General features: G+C 34.3%; 1 protein-coding gene across 2 annotated transcripts in view; it reads right to left on the minus strand.

Annotated features, from left to right (window-relative positions):
- Positions 1-21597, minus strand: part of THOC2 (THO complex subunit 2) — a 112119-nt gene that overhangs the window by 39007 nt on the left and 51515 nt on the right. For both annotated transcript variants that reach the window (XM_080909516.1, XM_080909515.1), the window contains exons 10-18: positions 21163-21318; positions 20448-20620; positions 19148-19343; positions 7555-7596; positions 6978-7108; positions 6780-6881; positions 3071-3155; positions 2134-2227; positions 1655-1735 (exon numbers count right to left, since the gene is read on the minus strand). In XM_080909516.1, the coding sequence (XP_080765642.1) occupies positions 1655-1735; positions 2134-2227; positions 3071-3155; positions 6780-6881; positions 6978-7108; positions 7555-7596; positions 19148-19343; positions 20448-20620; positions 21163-21318 (1060 nt within the window). The remainder of the gene's footprint in view (positions 1-1654; positions 1736-2133; positions 2228-3070; positions 3156-6779; positions 6882-6977; positions 7109-7554; positions 7597-19147; positions 19344-20447; positions 20621-21162; positions 21319-21597) is intronic.

A 21597-nucleotide genomic window follows, 5' to 3' on the forward strand; every position in this document is an offset into this window, starting at 1 on the left:
GCCAGTGCTCTTAACCACTGAGCCATCTCTCCAGCCCTGTATGCTTTGACTGTATAACTGGAGTTTTACCATAGTGATAGCTAATATTTATTAAGCAGACATAAGTAAGCACAATATATTGATTAATTCTTACAATAATCGTGTTAGGTTAGTACAAACCTACTGATGAGGTAAAGTGAAAATATATGGGTCACGTGAGTTACTCCTGGTCATACTAAAACTGAAGCAGTGATTCAAGCTAAGTACCCTGACCAGTTAGGACTCAACCATGCAGAATAGCAAGTAAACTCAAACAACTAAATTGTCCACCTCTAAAAATTTTTGAGTCAGAAATCATTATTTATATCTAATAACATACTACAGGTAATTTTGCTAGAAGTAGAATGCTCTTTTGTAATATATATGAGTGTCTTGCCTGAATGTATATTATGTACCATGTATATGTCTAGTGCCCACAAAGATCAGAAAAAGGTGTCAGATTCTGCAGAACTGGGGTTTAAAGGGGTTGTGAGTGACCACGACAGCTCTGGAACTAGAACCACAGTCGTCTAGAAGGCCAGCCAATGCTTTTTATTGTAGTATTCAGAGAAGACACATAACTAGTCAAAATGAGGAGAACTGACCATGATATGCCCAGACTCAGCTGGTACATCAATAAAATACACCCTAGACTCTGAGGGCTCAAAGATTTTCAGAGCAAGAATATCAGGTCATCCACTGTGAGAAGTTATCTCCTATGTGAGAGATAGAGCATTATCGTGATATCCCACAAATATGATTAAGTAAGATCTGAAACACAGCAGATTTTCCAATCTCTATCATGAAGTGCTATAGACATTTAGTGACTTCCAAAAGACAAATACTCAGTCTTCTCTAAGGAGGAGTCCCTTGATAAATTATATAGCATCAAGTGATCAGCCCTAAATGTATACATATGCAAACACTAACTAAGCTCAATAGCATATATTCATGTATCTGTGTATGTGGGAATGGGGATGGATGTGTAAAAAAAGAAAAGAAAAAAGAAAAAACATTGAGCCATCTTGCAGACCTTAAAAGACCAATTTTAACCAGTAGTCCCTATTATTTCCTGGAACGAAAAGTGAAGACAAAAGGAAGATCATCTAATAATCTATAATATTTAAGTTATTTACTAAGTACCTACATAATTAGACCAAACTTAAGTCCTGACATAAGGAGCTCAGAGTACATTGGGAAATACAGATTCATATATACTAGACAAGGAAAGAATGTAATCTCTAAATAATAGTAAGTTAGAAAGAAAGGAAATGTCACCTTCCAAAATGCTTCCACAAATTCTCCTATGTCCTAACCCAGCCCAATCTCATTAAGCTTCCCAGATCAGATGATACTCAGCATGTCTAGGGTGGTATGACCAGAGACAACTTCCTCAAATTCTATCATAGTAAAATAATAGTCTCTTGAATAAAAAAAATTAGTAAATACTTAATAAATCACCATACAGACCCACGGTCTCGAACACTTTGCAGAACAAGCTTACTGGCTAGATATTGTCAAGAGCTCTTGAGAAATATGTATTTAAAAGCCCAGAAGCAAAGGCAGGCAAATAAACCATGACAGTCCCCACCTCCCTCGTCCTACTAATAGTACTACAATACATAAAAGTACTTACTCTGAAGCCAGCTTGAGATGGTTGTGTCATCATGTTTCATTCTCTCCTTTTCTGGATTAGCTAAAGCTTCAATGATACAATCTTTCACACATTAAGAAAAAATTATCACAACTTCAGTAACAAGGACCCTTAACATCCCACATCTTCAGAGAGGAGTGAAAATAACCACCATACTCATTGTACATTAACCCTCCTTTGTTACCCTCTTTCCTACCTCCTAACAAGTAACATTCCACCTCTATCAACATGCTTGATAAAATGAGTGTCTCTCCCTTTATACAACACAAAGCACTAACATATGTGCACACATACACATGGACCTATACACAGTTTCCTTTGCAATACTTTGGTCTGACAACACATCAGCCAATAGGACCAACTTTAGATTATTACTAAAGGAAGTCAGAGAAAAATTAATCATTCAGCATTTAAATACAGGGGCATGTGAAATCTATATTTTGTTCTACATGAAAGGATACAGGCCAAGACATCATAATTCAATGAAGTGAGGTATTTCAATGAATCTACTACAGGTGTTATTAAATTATCGTATTTCTGGATTTGCGACAAGATCTGGAAGATCAAGAGAGACTAAGCTGTATTAATTAAATAAAAAAACCCTTTTATGCTAAGTAAGGTTCATACTTTTCCAAAATTAGAAATAATACAATCAAAGTGGTTCTAGCCAGGCATATGCCTTTAGTCTCAGCACTTGGGAAGTAGAGACAAGAGGATCTCTCTGAGTTTGAGGCCTGTCTGGTCTAAAGAGTGAGTTCCAGAACAGCCAGGGCTACAGAGAGAAACTTTGTCTTGAATATAAAAAAAGTGCCTCTACTATTTTGCATTTATATAAAACATTTTTCATTATCATTGCTATATAGAGTAATTTTCTAAGGCTACATTTTCCATGTAGGAAACAAATCCACAAAGTCTAAACATGGATTTTGTAATAGTAATGGCTAGTCCTGTCTTAAATGTTTAGAGTCTTTCTAAATGGACTCTGTGTCCCAACCAGGTACATATTTTTTGTCTTGTTTGTTTGTTTATCCAAGTGAAAGATAAAACATGGGGGTTGGTAACTAGGACAGTAGAGACTTGTAGGAGGAGAAAATATGCTCAAAATATACTGTATGAAAATTTTAATAGTGATAATTTTTAAAGGTTACAGTGCTATAACTGAATCAAAGTGAAACACTGTTCAGATTTTTCTAAAACCTAACAGTAGTTCTGTTGTACATTACTAGAAAAGAGATCAATGTGTTAAATACTGTATAGAAAACGTTTTATTTTTAGCATAAAGTGGTATTTCATCTGCTTCTTCCTAACATTTTAAAATTTACTTCATTACATTTCTACTTGTACTTATACAAGGCAATCAAAAGGAAAATCTAACATAATATTAACTTCAAAACGTACATAATCAAACAAAATTGTTGGATTGCTGTGGCTCAGCTTGCCAATTTGTCTTCCTGAAGGCTTCACATTTTCCTTGGTTAGACGCCTATAAAGGGAGAGAAATGTCAAGGCTCATATTAAGTCGAATTACTCAAGATGCTGATATGCTTGGCTGTAGTATGGGGAAAACTCAAATACATCAAAAGGATCCATGTGAACGAACAACTACATTTGAATCCACTCTGTAGCAAAAGGTGGACTATCTAAGGAAATTTCAGAGTTTAAATGCTAGTTATCTACTAAGGGTAAAACTTACTTTACTTATAAATACATGAAAACTCTTCTTTTTAATCATATTTTAGATTTACAAGACTTCATTTATCAGTTCAGAAATTAGTTCTCTCATTTTCTTATTCAAGATATACAATTTTTAAAATCAATAAATTATAATCCTTTCATTTTTTTATTTCTTCTGTGATTAGCATGTTTTCTAAGATTCTAAAAATCTATATCAGTGAAATCCTAAAACTTAACATAATTATTACCCAAAATGTGAAGCTTTGAGATGGTTACATAATAACCACAGAAACTCTATGAACAGCAACAAGTGAACAAATAAAAGAAGCTTTCTAAAATGAGTGTGCATCCAAGAATACATAATGGAGTAAAGTACATTGTCCAATGTGTAATTCAAGGAATGTAACCATTCTTAAGATAATAATATAATTATACTACAAAGGTTCTTGTGATAAAAAGCAATTCAATAATTAAAATGATGTAATCATCAGCTACTTCCCCTTCATGTTTCTTATAGCTCATGACAAGCTTTCTCTTGTCCCCTGCCAATGGAGAAAAAAGACCATTGGTTTTAAATCTGAAACCACATTCACCTTGGCCTTTAACTTAGCACCAGCCTACCCTATTTTGAACCCTGCTCCAGATGATTCTCCTACTCGCCTCACTCACATAAAACTGTACACTTTTTATTCTATTCCATTTGTTGTCACTACCCTAAAGAGAAAATAAGCAAAATTAAACAAATATTCTTGATAGCGTCCTACCTTCAAGCTACCAGAATGTTGGGCATATAAAACACAATCAATGAGCATTTGAAGAATGATTTGAAAAAAATCATAAAATTATACAAATAATATACTAATACATTCCACCGTCAATGTAAAAAGTTGTAGTGAACTCATAAAGTTTGCTACAACAGCTATTTTCAGCTAAAATGTAACAAAAATTCAAGTATATTAAAAATTTTACAGATATTGTCCTATACTAAAAAATTTGTATTCATGTATGCATTCATATTAATGCTTACTATGACAAAGCACTAAGCATTAGGAATATAAAAATGAAGAGCAGTTCTTGCTCTCAAGCCTAGCCTAACTAAAAATACAAATTTAAAACCATGTTTTTTTTTTTAATTTCCATGATTTTTCTCTTTGTTGATTTTTCTGACACAGTCTCATCTCAGTAGGTGTTAAAAACAGGGATCAAAGTCATTATCCTCCTGCCTCAGATTCCCAAATACAAAAAATACAGAGGTATGCTATTATTCCTGATGAATTTTCTTTTTATAAAGGTAACAAATTTGAGAACAGCACTTATATCCAATCAATAACAGTATAAATAATATATCCACATTGTGTTGAATGAATGTATACTATATATACAGATATATAGTATACATATATATACTACACACACACACACACACACACACACACACACACACACACACACACTCTTAGAAAAATAAATACAAATCTAAATACTGGTTACTTTACTTTTCTCCTCTGGGAGAGAATTGAGTGTGTGACAAGCAGGATGTACACCTATAAAAATTATGTATATTTTGTAAGGGCACAATGTGATGTTTTAAATCTATATAGCATTGTAGAATAAATCTATCAAGATTACTTTTTCATTTCAAAATCAAAACTTTTATTGTGATGTGAATCTTTAAAAGGTATTTTTTAAGGAATTTTGCAAAGGACATTATTATTGTTGACTGTGGTCACCACAAAGTATAACATGTAACTATGATTTATTTCTTATATCTAAGTGAATTTTTGTATCCTTTAATCAACATTTCTCCTTTCCTTCAAATCCCTCTTTCACCCAATAATTCTCCTTCCACTAGTGCCCCTTTTCACTTTAGAAAAGGAAATTCTGTCATTCACAACATAAACAAAACTAGAGAACACCATGATACCTGAACTTAAGCTCGGTACAGAAAAATAAATGCTATATGATAATATTTGTATGTAGAATCATTCATCTGCTAAATTTTATATACTTACAAAAAGGAACACTATCATAGAACTGTGCACAAGTAGAATGCTAGCATAACTTTCCTAAGGTGTACTGGTGGCCCATATCAATTTTGTCTGTGAGTATGTGCTGTGGAGGCTTCAGAGAGCTGATACCCATGCACATTTTCTAAGATGAATCACCAGATGGAAAGAGAAAGGCAAGCTAAGAAAAAACTTGTACAAATAAAGGAAACAAAAAATTACATACAAAGGCAGTAAGGCAAAAGAGACCATGGTACATTTAGGAAAACAAGTATGTTCAGTACAGCTTTAAGCATAATCATTAGAAATGAGGTAGGAGATATGATAGAGAAGATCAAAGAGTATCTCTCACATCACCATGCCACAAAGCTTGACATACAACCTGCCAAGTATTATCAAATCACCCAAGGATTTTGAAATGAGAGAATAATTAAAGGTTCTATACTATCCCAGATAAAAGAATTAAGATTGTGGTTAAAAAGAGAAACAAGAAAATTAGTAATAAGCATTATTTTAGCAAACTGTGTGTGTGTGTGTATGTGAGAGAGAGAGAGAGAGAGAGAGAGAGAGAGAGAGAGAGAGAGAGAGAGAGAGAGAGAGAGAGAGAGACAGAGGAGAGGAGAGACCTGGTCTATATATAGATATATAGACAAAACCTGATCTGACTGTGATAAGATAGAAACTATATAAGCTTCTGAAGCTAAAACTCTCAGCTTAATCAAAGTGAATAGCCTCTCCAGCCATAATTTCTTCCCCCATTAACAAATTAGATATTTCATTCTGTCTATCATCACACCTTATTATAAGCCAAATTGTGACCACGTTCATGCCTGTTTTCCCAGAAGCCAATTTCCAGAGACAATGTCACTGGGCAAACACAGTACCATTGCAAACTATTATACTTAGTGAAACCAAAGAAAATATAACTTTAATTAGAATAATTGTAAATGAGTTTATAAATGTGGAACAACTGACAAAAATCCTTGTTTGAAAAACAAATAGAAGAATTTTTGTATCTAAACTAATACTTGCATAAAGTATACAATTTTCATAAGTTTCAAATAACTTACAATAAAGTAGAATGAATAGCATTCTTATGAACAGAGTCTGATTCCAAGGACACACATGGAGTAAGGAGAGAATGCATTCCCACCATTCTGGCATCCATGTGCATACCATGGCATGCACACACCCACACCTACACCCATACACATACATAAATCTAAAATATATAAAAATAATAATTTGTAATTGAAATGAGCTAACAAAAAAACTAGCTCATTCTAACTGCAATATATAACCAGCTATATCTTTAAGAAATATGTATAAGCTTTCTCAAAACTGACACTCTAAACAAAATAGCTGAAAGAAAGTAAATTATATCTAGACATACATATTTGGGGTAAATATAAAAAATTAAAACTTACTTCATGATATACTTGGCTCTGTCTATTGTTTGAGCTTTAACTTTTACTAAAAGTGGGTGACCGTTATAAGTTTCATTCTTCCACTGGCCATACAGACGATATCTTTAAGGAAATGAGATGAAATTTTAGAAAATATTAAATGCTTAGAAGTTAGTATACTAAAATTAATAGACATTAACAATCTGAATTAGTATTTACCTATGCTGATAGGGAAATGTCTTAAACATTCCCCACAGCTCCTCAGACATGCAAGCATTGCAGTCCATCAAAGAAAGAGATGGAAGTAATACCTGGTCAGTGATGCTAAGTAAACAGCTAAGGATAATTTCCTAAAAAGAAAGCAAAAATAATTAATTCATTAGAAGGTTTATCTCAATATACCCTCAAAATATAGATAAATATTAAAAAGAATTATCGTTTTTAAAACAAACACACACACACACACACACACACACACACACACACACACACACACACACACTCCCAACCCTATCACTGTCTTTTCTCTATCCAAGATAGCAAAATGAAGTAAAAAAAGAAGCAGAGAAGGTAACAAGACAATGAGAGGCTTAATCTTTTTCCTTATACAGTATAGAATCTTCAAAGAGGATATTAATCTTCAAAGAAAATTTTCAATGAGCTGCAAAATGCTATACTGAGAATATAAAGTATGAAATAACTATTTCTAAGGATAGCTAAATCTTGTTCACAGTAAAATATTCAACATGCTATATCCTGACAAGCAACCCACTATTTAAATTTTTCAGTCTCTTACCGTCTTCTCTTTATCTTCTTGCTTGCTTCCATCAGACTGAAACTAAAATTTAAAACAATGTTAGAAAGTTGAACATTCCTTAGTTTATATTCTGAAAAAAATACATATTACTTACTTGACTTTTATATACATGCATACTTAAAATATAAATTATCACTAATAAATACTTCAAATGTTCATATATATTTTTAATCTCTAAATAATTTTTAAATCCATGAATTTTAAGTATAAATGGGGGTGTGTTATTCCTGTGTGTGTGTGTGAGTGTGTGTGAATGAGAGAGAGAGAGAGAGAGAGAGAGAGAGAGAGAGAGAGAGAGAGAGAGAGAGAGAGAGAGAGAGAGAGAGAGAGATGAGGAGGAGGAAGAGGAGGAATGAAGGAAGGAAAGAGGAAAGAGGAAAGAAGGGAGTGGGGAGAGAAAGAGAAGAAGGAGGGAGAGAGGAAGGGAATCTCATGTAGCATTCTGTCAGCTGATCTACATCCCTAAGCCTAAGTTATCAGTTTTAAGTGCCAATTCTTTTCTCCTTAACCAAAGCTTCCTTAAAACTCCTAGTAATTAATTATTAAACTTAATGAAATTGTAACTATCCCAATCATTTTGTTCTAATGTATTTACATTTTCAATCCAGGTCCTTCTCAACCTTCCCAATGCTGCAACTCTTTAATACAGTTCTTCATGTTGTACTGACCCCCAACCATAACATTATTTTTGTTGCTATTCCATAACTGTAATTTTGCTACTAAGCAGTGTCTCAGTCCCAAGACCATTGCAAAAATGTATTTTCCAATGTTCATGACCCACAGGTTCAGAACTGATGCTTTGCAGAATCAATAAAATCAAACACTAATGTAATCAAAAGTCAAAATTAAGGAAATGAACTTTAGTTGCATTATATTTCACCACTACCAAAGCACTCAACAAAAAGTCCAAAATATTTAGGACACTGCTGACAAAAGAAAAGAAATAATCACATCCTGGGTCTGTACTATCTATCCCAATACAGGCTGAACCTTAAACTGACTTGCTTGACAATGTTGTCTAGTCATGTAACAATACTCTGAAAGCCAAGCAGAGTGCCTCAGTCCTTTAATCTCAGCACTTGGAAGGCAGACCTCTGAGAGTCTGATATCAGCACTGTGAGTTCAAAGTGAGTTGGAAGGCAGCTAGAGCTACATAGAAAATCCTGGTCTCAAATAAACAAACAAGTGAAAAAATGTTAGTGGTGCCTATAGGTGGATATGTATATAAAGGTAGAAAACCAAAAGTACAAAATAAAAACACTGATAGCTAAGGACAATGTAGACACGAAGGGAAAAATCTAGTTCAAATGTCATTCATGGGAAAAAGAAAGCTAGGATACAACCACAAACATTTGAAGGGTACCTGTATGCTTCTGAGTAGGTCATTAGAGGCATCTAAGTGCTTTATTTTATTTGAAATGCATAACAACATATTTTCATTTTCTAATTGGCAGGGTCAAGAAAATACGGTTCTCTTTCACAGATATAGCTGAGTCTACATGCATTTTGTCAGCAAATATGGAATTCAATTATAGAAGAGTGGTCTGGCAGATACAAATGAGACAGCTATTGTTTGTTGCTGTTTTCTTTGCAATAAAGAACTGGTAACTCAGGTAACATAACGTATAACCGGGGGCAGAAATGAGGATAGCCATAATCGGAAAAGATAGGCTTTCTTATTTATTGCCACATGAAGGCAGATAGGCTACCCCTTTCCCTACTACACCATGATTTAAAGAAACCTAATTTTCACTAGCTGGTTTGCTTCTCTGAGTAACTCAAGTGAGTTTCAAATGTCCATATATTGATTCTTTATATCTCATAAGCAAAAATATTAATATGGAAAACAAAACAAAGCTACCTAGAAGAACACTAATCCTTCCTACCAAAAACTGATTATAGCAAGGATTAAACAGAAATAAACAGGGGAGGGGTATGTAAATCAAAAGCAAGTTGTTAAAGATAACACATTCTACCCCAATTATATTTTCTTTTTCTTTTAGTTTACTTCATTTTTAGATCAGTGGTAGCATAGAATAGTCAATACCACAATGAACAACACACTGAAACAGGAGAGAGACACAAGGAAGTGAGTATAAGGTGCCATTATGTACCAAGTGCCATGCACTGAGCTTTTGAACAGAAAGAGGACACATCTATGAGGTGACAACTCTTAAGCTACAAGGTATGTGAAGTACTTTCAGCATTTGAATTTTAAATTCAAGTAAAACAAAGCACTCAGTTATGTTTAGAAAGGCCATCATCAAAATGAACTAAAAGGTTCCCACATCACTCTCTAACGGCAGTGCAGCTGATGGCACTATACAACAATATTCAGTACCAAAAATAATAATGATAGGTAAGGTAATTAATCAAGAGAGTTTGAGAGAGTTGAGAAATAAAGAAGGAATTACAGACAAAACTAAACAAATAGCTTCTTATGACTAATGACCTAATCCAGTGTCTTTAACTTACGAATATTTCAAATGCTGCTTAAAACTATACAGTACCTCAGGTTAAAAAAAACACTTAAAATTTGTGGCTACAATGTCTTTAAAAATTATGGGACTATTTTTACTTACATAGTCTTTATACCTAGTACCAATTATTAAGTACTTAGTAAGTATTGAATATTAGATTTAAAACTACCTTAAATATGCCTCAAAACTACCCTATGAAAACCTTTTTGTTAGAGTGGATCCAAAACAAGACCTATTAAGATGGTATAACATTTAAAATCACTGACTGCTCTTCTAGAGGACTCAGGTCTGATTCCCAGCACCCATGAGGCAGCTAGTTGTAACTACTGTTACAGTTTTTCTCTGCAACTTCAATTCCAATGACTTGAACTCCTACATCCAGCCTTTGCAGACATTGCACTCATATGCTACAGAGACATAAATAGAGCCAAAATACCCACACACATAAATCACAGATTTTTAAAAAAATAATCAAGTAAACATAAGATAAAATAATTTAGAACTCCTGAGGGAAGTGGCACATGTCTGGAATCCAAGGATCTAGAGGAACGAGGATTTTGAGTTTAAAGCAAGCCACGGCTAATTATCAAGATAAAATAAGAATAATTTGGAGTTTACAAACCTAACTTACTCTGCCCCTTCTCTCTCTGACTCTCTTCTCTCCCTGACCCCTTTCTCCCTCTCTTCCCCTCTCCCCTAGCTCCATGTGTTTCTGGGGGGCTTCTTCCTCCCCTCTCCCCTTCCCTCCCCCTCTGTCCTCGGCCCCTTCTTTCTCTACTCCCTTCTCAACTCCCCTTCCCATGCCCCTAAATAAACTCTATTCTATACTTTAAAAAAAATCTAACTCATAGAAAGAGAGTTACAGGAATGGGATATTATACCTGAAAATTCCTTCTTACTTTTCCAGCACTAGATATGGCTATATTTAAATAGTTCCCATTATAAAACAAAAAATATGTGTATATAACACTTGAAAAAATTATGGCTTAAACATTAAATCTATTTAAAGAATGCACTCTTATATTTTAGTTTGGATTTCCCCAGAAGTAGACCATACTCAAGTGCAGGCACATAAGCCTAAGAAGCACCAATAGAAAATTGGCCATGTGGATAAAAATAAGATTGAGGCTCTAGAAATGCCTTGATGACAATCGATTCTTATCTTTCATTGGTTGAAATCTGATCAAAGGCCCTATGAGATGACTAGGTGAACAAAGCTAATGACCTGAGATTGACTCCTCAGAACCCAGAGTGGAAGGAAAGAACAGACCCTTGCAAGATCTACACATATGCTCAGTGATATGTATGTGCATATGCATATGCACAGCATAAATATATTTTTTTAAAAAGCTGAGGAAATGGTATAGCTCCCTGGCAATTCCTACCTTACATGTGCGTATAGCACATGATCCCAGGAATAAGCAGTGAGAAATCAGACATTGTGCTAACTACTTGATGGCCCAAAAATAGTATATGACAGCATTTTCTATGTCCTGAGCTAAAAAAATAAAGAAAGAAAAGGAAAAAAAAAAAGGAAAAAGAAAACAGCTTCTCACAGTCAGCAGTATCACAAATATTTTCAAATGTTACTTCAGTTCTTTACATTTGGAACTTTTCTTTCTTGAAATTAACTTCAAGGATTGTTATCCCAAAACAAATACTTGAGGGCTAGAGCAATGGCTCAGCAGTTAAGAGCACTTGCTGCTCTAGGTTCAATTTCCAGAATCTACACAGTGGCTCACAATACAATGTGTTCCAGGGGATTTGATGCCATCTCTGGCTTCTTGGGCACCTGAACACATGCAGTACACAAGCAGTTTACACACACACACACACACACACACACACACATACACACACACACACAAATGTAAAATTTTAATTATTGGAAGATGGAGCAAGGGTTGCAAAATTATCTACCTTCTTATATGGAAATGTACTTTTAGGAAGGATATAATTGACTTTGTACCTGACCTCCCACTCTTAGTAAAACAAGTCTCCTAAAAAAATAAGTCACACACCATTTATATAGAGTTAACATTTGCCTATTGATACTTAGTATCTAAACCTAGGAAGTATAGCTGCTAATGTTAAAATTGCTACATAAGCTTCGGATCCATCAGAGAGCAAGAGCTATAGCCCCCTCCCATGCCACTCCTACCCGCTGAGCAACCCCACTGCCTATAGTTTCAACAAGGGCCACAACATACTGAAGAACATTAGGAAATCGAGGCACAGTCAACACTGCTGGCACCTCACCAAGTACACCAGTTCATGTGGGACATGATCCAGGAAGTATACAGCTTCACACCTTACAAGTGGTTCAAGGAGATGCTTACGGTATTCAAGGATAAACACTTGCTCAAGTTCATTAAGAAAGGAGTAAGCTAGCACATCTGAACCCAGAGAAAGGAGGAGGAGCTACGCAGCTTGCTGGCAGTTATAAAAGAAAGCTGTGGCCAAGAAGGACTGATAACCCAAACCCTGTTACCCTCCTCAGTAACCTTTATATTACACAAAACAGTACATAAAGTTTGATTTGTAATCCATTCCTTAAATATAGCTGAACACTGCCACATGATGAAAATGAGGTGAGCTTCAAATTAATTATTATAAAAGACAATGTAAACATAAACATCTCAGTAGTTCTCCCTGATCAGGCTCATTAAAAAGCAAAACTGTTTTTATATTAAATTTGGTCTCTGTCACGTGTAGTTGTGTACATTTCAGCAATTGTGAGGGAAGAGATTCACATCTCCGTGAGTTTAAGGCCAGCCTGGTCTATAAGCTCCAGGACAGCCAGAGATATACAGTGAAATGCTGCTTCACACACACACACACACACACACACACACCCCCCAAAAGAACAAACAAACAAACAAAAAACTTGAGGAGAGATGATTCTGTGGTCAAGAGTACTGGCTGCTCTTACAAAGGACTTAGGTTCAAATGCCAGGACACATAGTAAGTACCTCACAGTATCTTTAATTCTGGTAGCAAGAGATCCAATGCCTTTTTCTGGCCTCTGTGAGCACTGCATACACATGATGCTTATGCAAATATGCAAGCAAAACACCCAAAAGTATAAAATAAAAACAAAATCTCAAAATTATAAAAAAAACAGTACTTGGTCTCTAAATCTTTGGTTTGTATAAAATTATTACAACAACAAAAATACACTAGGAGGTACAATAAATGGTATCAATATTAAATGTCTATTTTGAAATAAGTATCTACTTGGGAATAGCTATAATGAAAAGTTTAGTTGTTTGTAAAATACTCTTGGGCTGATGAGATGGCTTATTAGGTAGAGGTGCTTGTCATCAAAGCTGATGATCTGAGTATAATCCATGGAACCTACATAGTGGAAGGACAGAACGAACTCCCACAAGTTTTCCTCTGACCTCCACACAGTACTGTAACATACATGCATATACACACACAAACACAATGTCAATGTCATAAAAAGGTTGTTTCTCAGAAAAGAAGTAAATAAAGAACAAGGGGCAGGGGGACAACAGAAAGAAGGGCATGTATCTACCTCAATGTACAAATATTTGATGCATAAATTTGAGGGTGTTCTAAATGAAATAGCAAAGTAATGAGGTAGACAGAGTCACAAATGGCCATTTCTTGCCACCAGTACTGGGACTGGGTTATATCCAACTGTCCTTTAAGGTCCCATAAAAAAATCCCCAAACAACCCAGACTGCTGTCAAGATGATAGGTTGTTTTTCACAAACATTCAGTAAACCCTCATTGCTAAAAGGAATATCTATACAACTCACAGAACACGGAGAAGCCAAACTACTACCTAAATAGAGCCTCTACCTTCTAGGGTACTTAGTAAAGGAATGTACTCTGTACACTACCAAAGGAGAAAACAAACACCATCCCAGCCACAAAACCTCTGATATAAAAAGGTGCCCTGCATGTAAAATATGCTAGTGCAATGTAACCCATACCCAACACTGCTTGGGTAACAAAGAACCAGAGACTAGATAGTTCAGGGACTTAGGGCAAAATCAAATACTACTGGTCTTTTATTAAAAAAACAATAAAATGACTCTTAATGATATTCTGATATACTCAAGTGCCTTTTCAGCCATTATAAGAGTTGCTTCTTCCTGCAACAATGAGAACAAATACACATTACACAGTGAGTGGGAGAGCTTGGAATACTCAGCAAGGTCTACAACAAATCTCCTCAAGGCTCAGAGAACCTTGCAGAAGAAGAGGGAAAAAGAGTGTAAGAGCCAGAACAGATGCAGGACACCATGAAAACAAGGCCCTCTAAATCAACATGATAATGCTCATATGAATTCACAGAGACTGAGACAGCATGTATGGGTCTGTACCAAGTCCTTTACAAATATATTATTATAGCTACTACTTTAGTACTTTAGGGATTCCTGCTTGTACAAATGAGTGTACCTCTTTCTTATGCCTTATCTTGGGCTCTTTTCCTTCTATTTGTTTTGTCTAATACTGATGTGTTAGTTTATGTTTTATCACATTTTATTTTATTCTTTATTATTGTTCCTTAAAAGCCTTTTTGTTTTCTAATGAGAGAAAGGGGGCAGATGTGAATGGGAGGTGAGGTGAGGAGGAATTAGAAGTAGAATTAGAGAAAACTCCAATCAGGATATATTGAGAAAAAAAATCTAACTTTAATAAAAGGAAAAAAAATCAAAAGCAATTTGTTTTTAAATGCTATAATAAATCTACTTCCTTGTATGCTAATAAATACATAAATCTTTGCCTCTATATAAAATAGAAACAAACAGAAAACTCCTCTGACTAGTTTACATGCAATATCCAACTAGAACGATTTTCTGCCCTTGCATTTTGTAACGAGACAAGACTGAGTGGATATGTGTGCTACAGGTCTCCCACAGCAGTCAACTCCTCCTGGGACCTGGGAGCAGGAGATTCTCTTCTCTCTTTCTACTCTTGTGAGATACTTTCATCTTCAGCAACATTTTTTTTTTTTTTTTTTTTTTGGCTTTCTGAGGAAGCTTATCAGCGAAAGCTGATATGTGCTAGTAAGACAAAGATGTGTACTAACAAGACAAGACATATCCCCACTCCTAGAATTGCCATGTATTCTTTGGGAATCTTAGTATCCTCACAGTCAAGAAGTCTAATACAAAGGAACCTATCATGAAGTATGGTAGAATTGGGGATTTCTCTGTTCATAGGGGTTGTATCTTCACACAGTATGTTAAGGATGAAAATGCTCGGGGTGCTGAAACAGAGAGGATAGTAGTGATTGCTGGTCAGACTTTAGATTATTGGTCACTGCCATCCCCTCTAAGCCCAAATGGAGGATCAAATATGCTTAATATATTAGAATAACAATCTGGTATTTGGACCATCAGCATCAATATTACCAGGGGACATGTTAGAAATGCAAATTTCACCTTCTAGCCCAGACCAACTGATCAGAAACTGAACTTAGTGCCCACAATCTGCATTTTAGTAAGCCTCACAGGTGATTGTGATACATGCTACAGTCTGGTAAACATTCTACAAGAAAGTCTTATAGACTTCAAATTTATTACATATTTTCATACACAAAATCAGAAAAAAATGATTACAATTAGTATAAATTATTTGATTACTTATTTTCTAAGTATATGTTACTTTCTAAAAAATGAGTTGTATAATGACCTCGATACACAAATAAAATGTTACATAAATTAAATTGTAAATACATAACTTGGAACTAAGGTCTTATTCAATATTTAAAGGCAAGTTTATGAATTCTAGTTGGATCTCATTAAGTCTTTTAAAATTTTACAATGAAGAACAAACTGACTGGTGATCATAACGCTTTGTTTCTTTAGGGCTTTGTTGTGTTAAGTTTTCTAGAGAAGAGGGTCTCATTCTGCTGTCCAGATGACTCTCAAACAACTGGGGCTTAAATAGTCTCCTGCCTCTGTATCCCAAATGCTACAATTACAGGCATGCTTCACATCAGGCTGGTAAAATATTTTAATGAGCAAAAATATACCAAAATTCTACTTCATACTTGGAGGGGTGAGGGTCGGGTCCCCTACAATTATAATAATGACAAGACATGCACTTCTTGCCCACAATGTCCCTGAATGATCAAAATGATTATCTGGTCTTCCCTTACCTACCTATTCTTTACAAATAAATAAACTAGACTACGAGAAAGATATGTGACCAGAGGTAAGGAGAGAGAACAAGGAGTCTCAGAGTATCTCCTCATCTTAACTACAAAAGAAGAAACAGAAACTATACAGTAGAGCAATCTTGCAAAAAACTTACCAAGTGACCAAAATTTTTAGCTCCAGTAATAGAATGAATACATTTCACATGTTCTCTGATCATGAGGTACTGAGAAAACAATCCTTTAGTTTTTTTTTTAAGCAGGTATTAATTAAATCGCTCACATAACTTGTTCCTTCCAGACTCTTAACAGCCAAGATACTATAACACTGACAGGTTTCCTTTTCATACAATTTTATCATATTAAGTGATACATACAATATTCATCTAACAGATTCCTATATGGAACCTTTTCATAATGTACAATTATGAATAATAAAATCAATAAGCCTTTTTCTCACTACTTACTTGTATGAAAAATATACTAAAAAATAATCTACCAGCTAATAAGTATTTAAAACCAAGTCAAATATTTCAGGAGTCATATGCGATTCATAACAAGAGCTGTTAATTTTTCCATACAGCTAGTATTGTCTAAGATTAAATAGGTAATCACCAGAGCTGGAGAGATGGCTCAGTGGTTAAGGGCACTGACTGCTCTTCCAGAGGTCCTGAGTTCAAATCCCAGCGACCACATGGTGGCTCACAACCATCTGTAATGAGATCTGATACCCTCTTCTGGTGTGTCTGAAGACAGCGACAATGTACTCATAAACATAAGTAAATAAATAAATAAATAAATAAATCCTTAAAAAATGTAATCAATAAACAATAAAGAAATGTGTATTTGTGCTTATAAGAGTTTCTAAATATAATTTTGTAGTTCTGTTTTATAACTAAAAAGAAATTACAAATTCTTTTCAGCTTGAAAGCATTGGGTTAAGCAAAATTTTCAAGGGAGTACAAAATAGAAAATTTAAAAGCAAATTTTTACTAAACTAAAATTAATAAGATGTAACTTTTTTTTAAAAAAAAAAGATGCTTGCTCATTATCTTTAGTTGTATGAGTCTGTGTGAGGGTATGGGCATATAAGGGATGTTGTCTGTGGAAGCCAGAGTTGTCAGATCCCCTGGAGCATTTCAAGGAGTCAGAGAGACAGTTCAATAGTCTCTACTCTTCCAGAGGACCAGAGTTTGGTTCACAACCACCTTTAACTACAGCTCCAAGGGATCCTACAAAATCTTCTAGTCTCCCCTGGCACCTGTACCCACTTGCACAAACCCGTCACTCCCACACACTTACGTGTAATTTTTTTAAAAGACAGTTTAAAAATAAGATTTCAAGCCAGACTGAAAGACTTTTAAAAAAACCTATGTGATAAAGGACTTAGAACAAAAATATACAAAGACATAAAAAAAGATAGTCATATAAAAATAGACAAGATATGAACACTTTACTGAAAATAATTATAAGTATCAAATAAATACATGAAGATACTCAGCATCAGTAGTTAATAACATGACAAAAATGGAACAATAAAATACCATAACTCATTAAGATGAAAAAAATTTATGTGTTACAATACTATGTAAAGGGGTAGAGCATCTAGAAGTCTCAAATGTAAAATACTATAAACATTGTCAATACTGTCAAGCAGTTTTTGTAATTTTTTTCTTTCTTTTTTGCTTTACTTTATTTTTTTAAGACAGTGTTTCACTATGTAGGCTTGGCTGGCCTGACCACTAATTCATATAGAGATCTGACTGCATCTGCCTCCTGAGTCTTGAACTTAAAAGTATGCACCACAACATCCAACAATTTTACAGTTATACATGTCACTAATCAATCCCACTTCTGGCAACACAAAAACATGTCTCCCAAAAGTATAGTTAGTCACAGAAATAACCTAAGTATCGACCACCTGGTAAATATATCTAAGCTTCCATATAATAAGATATTACTTCTCAGCAAAAGAACTACTATTACATGCAATAACTTGAATGACTAAAAACATTAAGTGAAATAAATCAGAAAAGAGAACATAAAATTCAATTTATATGAGATCATAGAAAAGGCAAAACTATAGTGACAGGAAACAACAACAAAGGGAATGTGACATAAGTGGCAGAAGGTAACAGCATGTGTGATGAAAACAATCTACTCATTATTTGTGGTGATTATGGAATGGTTATAAAATAGAAAGACACACACACACAGACAATTTATCAAAAGTTGAAAATTAGGCATCTAAGGCTAGTTATGTTATATCAGATAAACATTCTACACAAAGATTTTTGAAATAGTCTAAGTGTTTACAACTGAGGTAGTTGCATTGCTGATACTATTCAATTTCCTGGGTTAGGTGGTAGGCACACATAGGTGTTTAGTTTTAAAAAGGTCACTGAACTGTATATTCACAATTATGTATTTTTCTGTCATATGATTAATTTTAATAAAAACTTTATTTAAAAAGTAAAATGAGCTGAGAACATAGCTCCACAGTAGAGCACATACTTAAAACACACAAAGGCTCAAACTCAATCCTTATCTCCCCAAAATAAGTAAAAAATACAATAATAGGCCCTGAACAGTTTGAGGTTGGAAAGCCTCCTAACAACAGTAATGACTCAAACCTGCATGAGAGAAAATCCATAGAAGACAGGTAAGGGAAAGAAGAGTAAGCAGAAGTACACATTTATAATGAAATCAACCAAAGGTTTCCCTAAGGGAGGTACTTGAATCGTATACCTAGATCTGGGGTTTTAAAACACATACACATAATCATCACTGGGATACAATGGGCTTTGTACAAACTTAGTATACTCAACACAATTTTCCTTAACTAATGTTTGGATTTTTTGCTTGTTTGTTTCTAGAAATACTCATGAAAACAAATATATTCACATTTTATTTCAAATTTTAATTTTCTACTAGGAAGAAAAACCTTACTGACCTCCTTCATAAATGACTTGCCTATGCGCACGACTTTTGCAAATAAAATGGGATCATGTGAGAGGTGAGGACCAAGGTAACAGAACATATTGAATACATCCCTCCTCAAATCTTCAAAGCTCTCTACTTGCTTCGGTGCTCTCTTATTTTGCAAAGCACTAACAGGTGAGCCTTTAGCACCTTTAGGAACACCAACTCTATTAAAAAAAAAAAAGCAAGATTTAGAAATCTATGTACCATATACATAGTCTCCAATATAAACACCATCATTTTCTTGTTCATATTTTAACTATTCTAATCACCACTCACTTTATTACAGTAAATAATTCTCAGCTGGCAAAACACAAAAATAAATTCAGTAAGCATGAAAGCAAAATTTAGAAAGACAACGGTTCAAAATAGTAAAATAAAGGACCTCTTGGTGTAGATCTCAAGTAACATTTAACATGAATTTAAGTTAAGCTTGGTGAGCACAGAGACTGTGGTTATAGGAATGGAGAATAAGGCATGGACATCAGATGTATGACAAGATGAAATCAAACATGTCTTAATCTGGGATGTTGTTTACCTATGCTGAGTATGAAGAAGCAGTAGTAGGGAAGTTAACTGTCCAATCCAAGTTGCCATAATAGAAAGGACAGCATGCCCAGAGTTTTCCCATGCAGAACAAGGGTCTAACTTTAAGTCACAGGGCTCGATCTCTGCGAAGAGGCCTGCATAGTCTATACCCCAGGTTGCAATGAAAGCAGCAGCTACACACAAGTCAAGAAGGTTGCAGCGTTTGAAACAGGTTCTAATCTATGAGGCTGATACTGCTCCTAAGCTCCCTGTAAATAGGTTGATGTCTAAAAGAGTAATTGACACATTCAGGATAATAAAAGGAATTATACTAGTAATTTCCCAAAAAGAAGCCTGTTGAAATGATAATGTCAGTCAGAACCATTAACACCAGAATAGAGAAATGTTTCCCTAAAGCAAATTTTTAAAGGGGAAAACTTTCTGCCTCCCTAGAAGGAAAGGCAAAAAATAAGAAGAAAGGTATTTTCATCCTCAATAATGTAAACAGACTCCAGAAACTTAACCTGGAGTTTTCATATTACATTGTAGCCCATATTCTAGAACACAGGGAACTTAAGAGAGAAGTCATACACACATTTCTGACATACCCTTAATAGTTCTTATGTTTTATTGAAAATACAGTAACAGATGCTAGATTTAAAGAGAAAAGACAGTAATACACAGATATTTTTATTTATCTGAAAGTATTTATATCTTTATTTGTATAGTATAGAATAACAAACCTTCGGTAGAGAGGCTCAACAGTTATGTGAATGAGCTTGCAAATAGCAAGAGCTATTAGCTTATGTGAAGCTGCATAGTACGGAGGCATCTGATCCATGATGCTCTGTGCATGCTGCCAATCACCAATCTTTAACAAAGCTTCCAACAAACCAAGTTTCTGGTTGTCAGGTGGCTAAAAATGAACAAACATAACAATGATATGTGAAATATAGATATTTCTCTTTAAAACTTAAGCTAAATGTTATAATAATGTATATCAAAAAGTTAAAATTCCTGGGAAAAATAACAGACATTTCCTGAATTTTCAGTGACTTGAAAATAAACATAATCTTTTGGGCATTTTTTTCTTGTTTTGTTGTTGTTTTTGTTTTATTTTCCCATTTAGAGAATACCTGCTCATTACAATCTATAAATTTGAATTTAAGTTGGACTTACTGCAAGAGACACTAGAATTCATTCATCTTTGAGAATTCCTTTAGGATTTAAAGAATATTACATATACAGAATAAAATAAAATCATATTTCATGTTTATTTATTTTGAAATTTACAAGAAAAAAAGAGTATTTTTCTTTGTGAAGGTACCATTCACATTAAAGTCCAAGTGAGTCAAATTTTACATAATCAAAAAAGAAAATATACTCCATAAGGTGATTAACCATGAGAAATTAAACTTTATAATTCTAAACAATGTTTTAGTTGTCTAAGTAATGTACCTTCTCTACTTTCTCATCATCTTTGTCCTTTTCTTTGTCTCGTTCATCAAGTTTTTCAGAAGACAGTACAACCATTGTGAGTTTTCTTACAATTTGCTTAGCTTCCACAATTTCTCGTTTGTATTCATCCATAATACAATTATCAGCTGGAAGAAGCTAAAAATAGATCATTAAATTTTCATAAGTTAATACAAGCAGATTGCACATATAAAAAGCAGACTATTGTTCAATTAGTACTACTATAAATAAGAAGCCTTGCTTATTCATATCTAAGAATTCTTTCAAATGAGTTTGCCCTGTTATCCAATAATATTAAAAAGGTTAGTACCTAAGTTTTACATACATTTTAAAGTCACATAGCAATAAATATTTTATATCTTTGGTATATTATAATTTCTAAATTCACACTACAGAGTTGTTTACCACTGAATTTAT

Source organism: Micromys minutus, assembly GCF_963924665.1.
Source record: "Micromys minutus genome assembly, chromosome: X".
Taxonomy (NCBI): domain Eukaryota; kingdom Metazoa; phylum Chordata; class Mammalia; order Rodentia; family Muridae; genus Micromys; species Micromys minutus.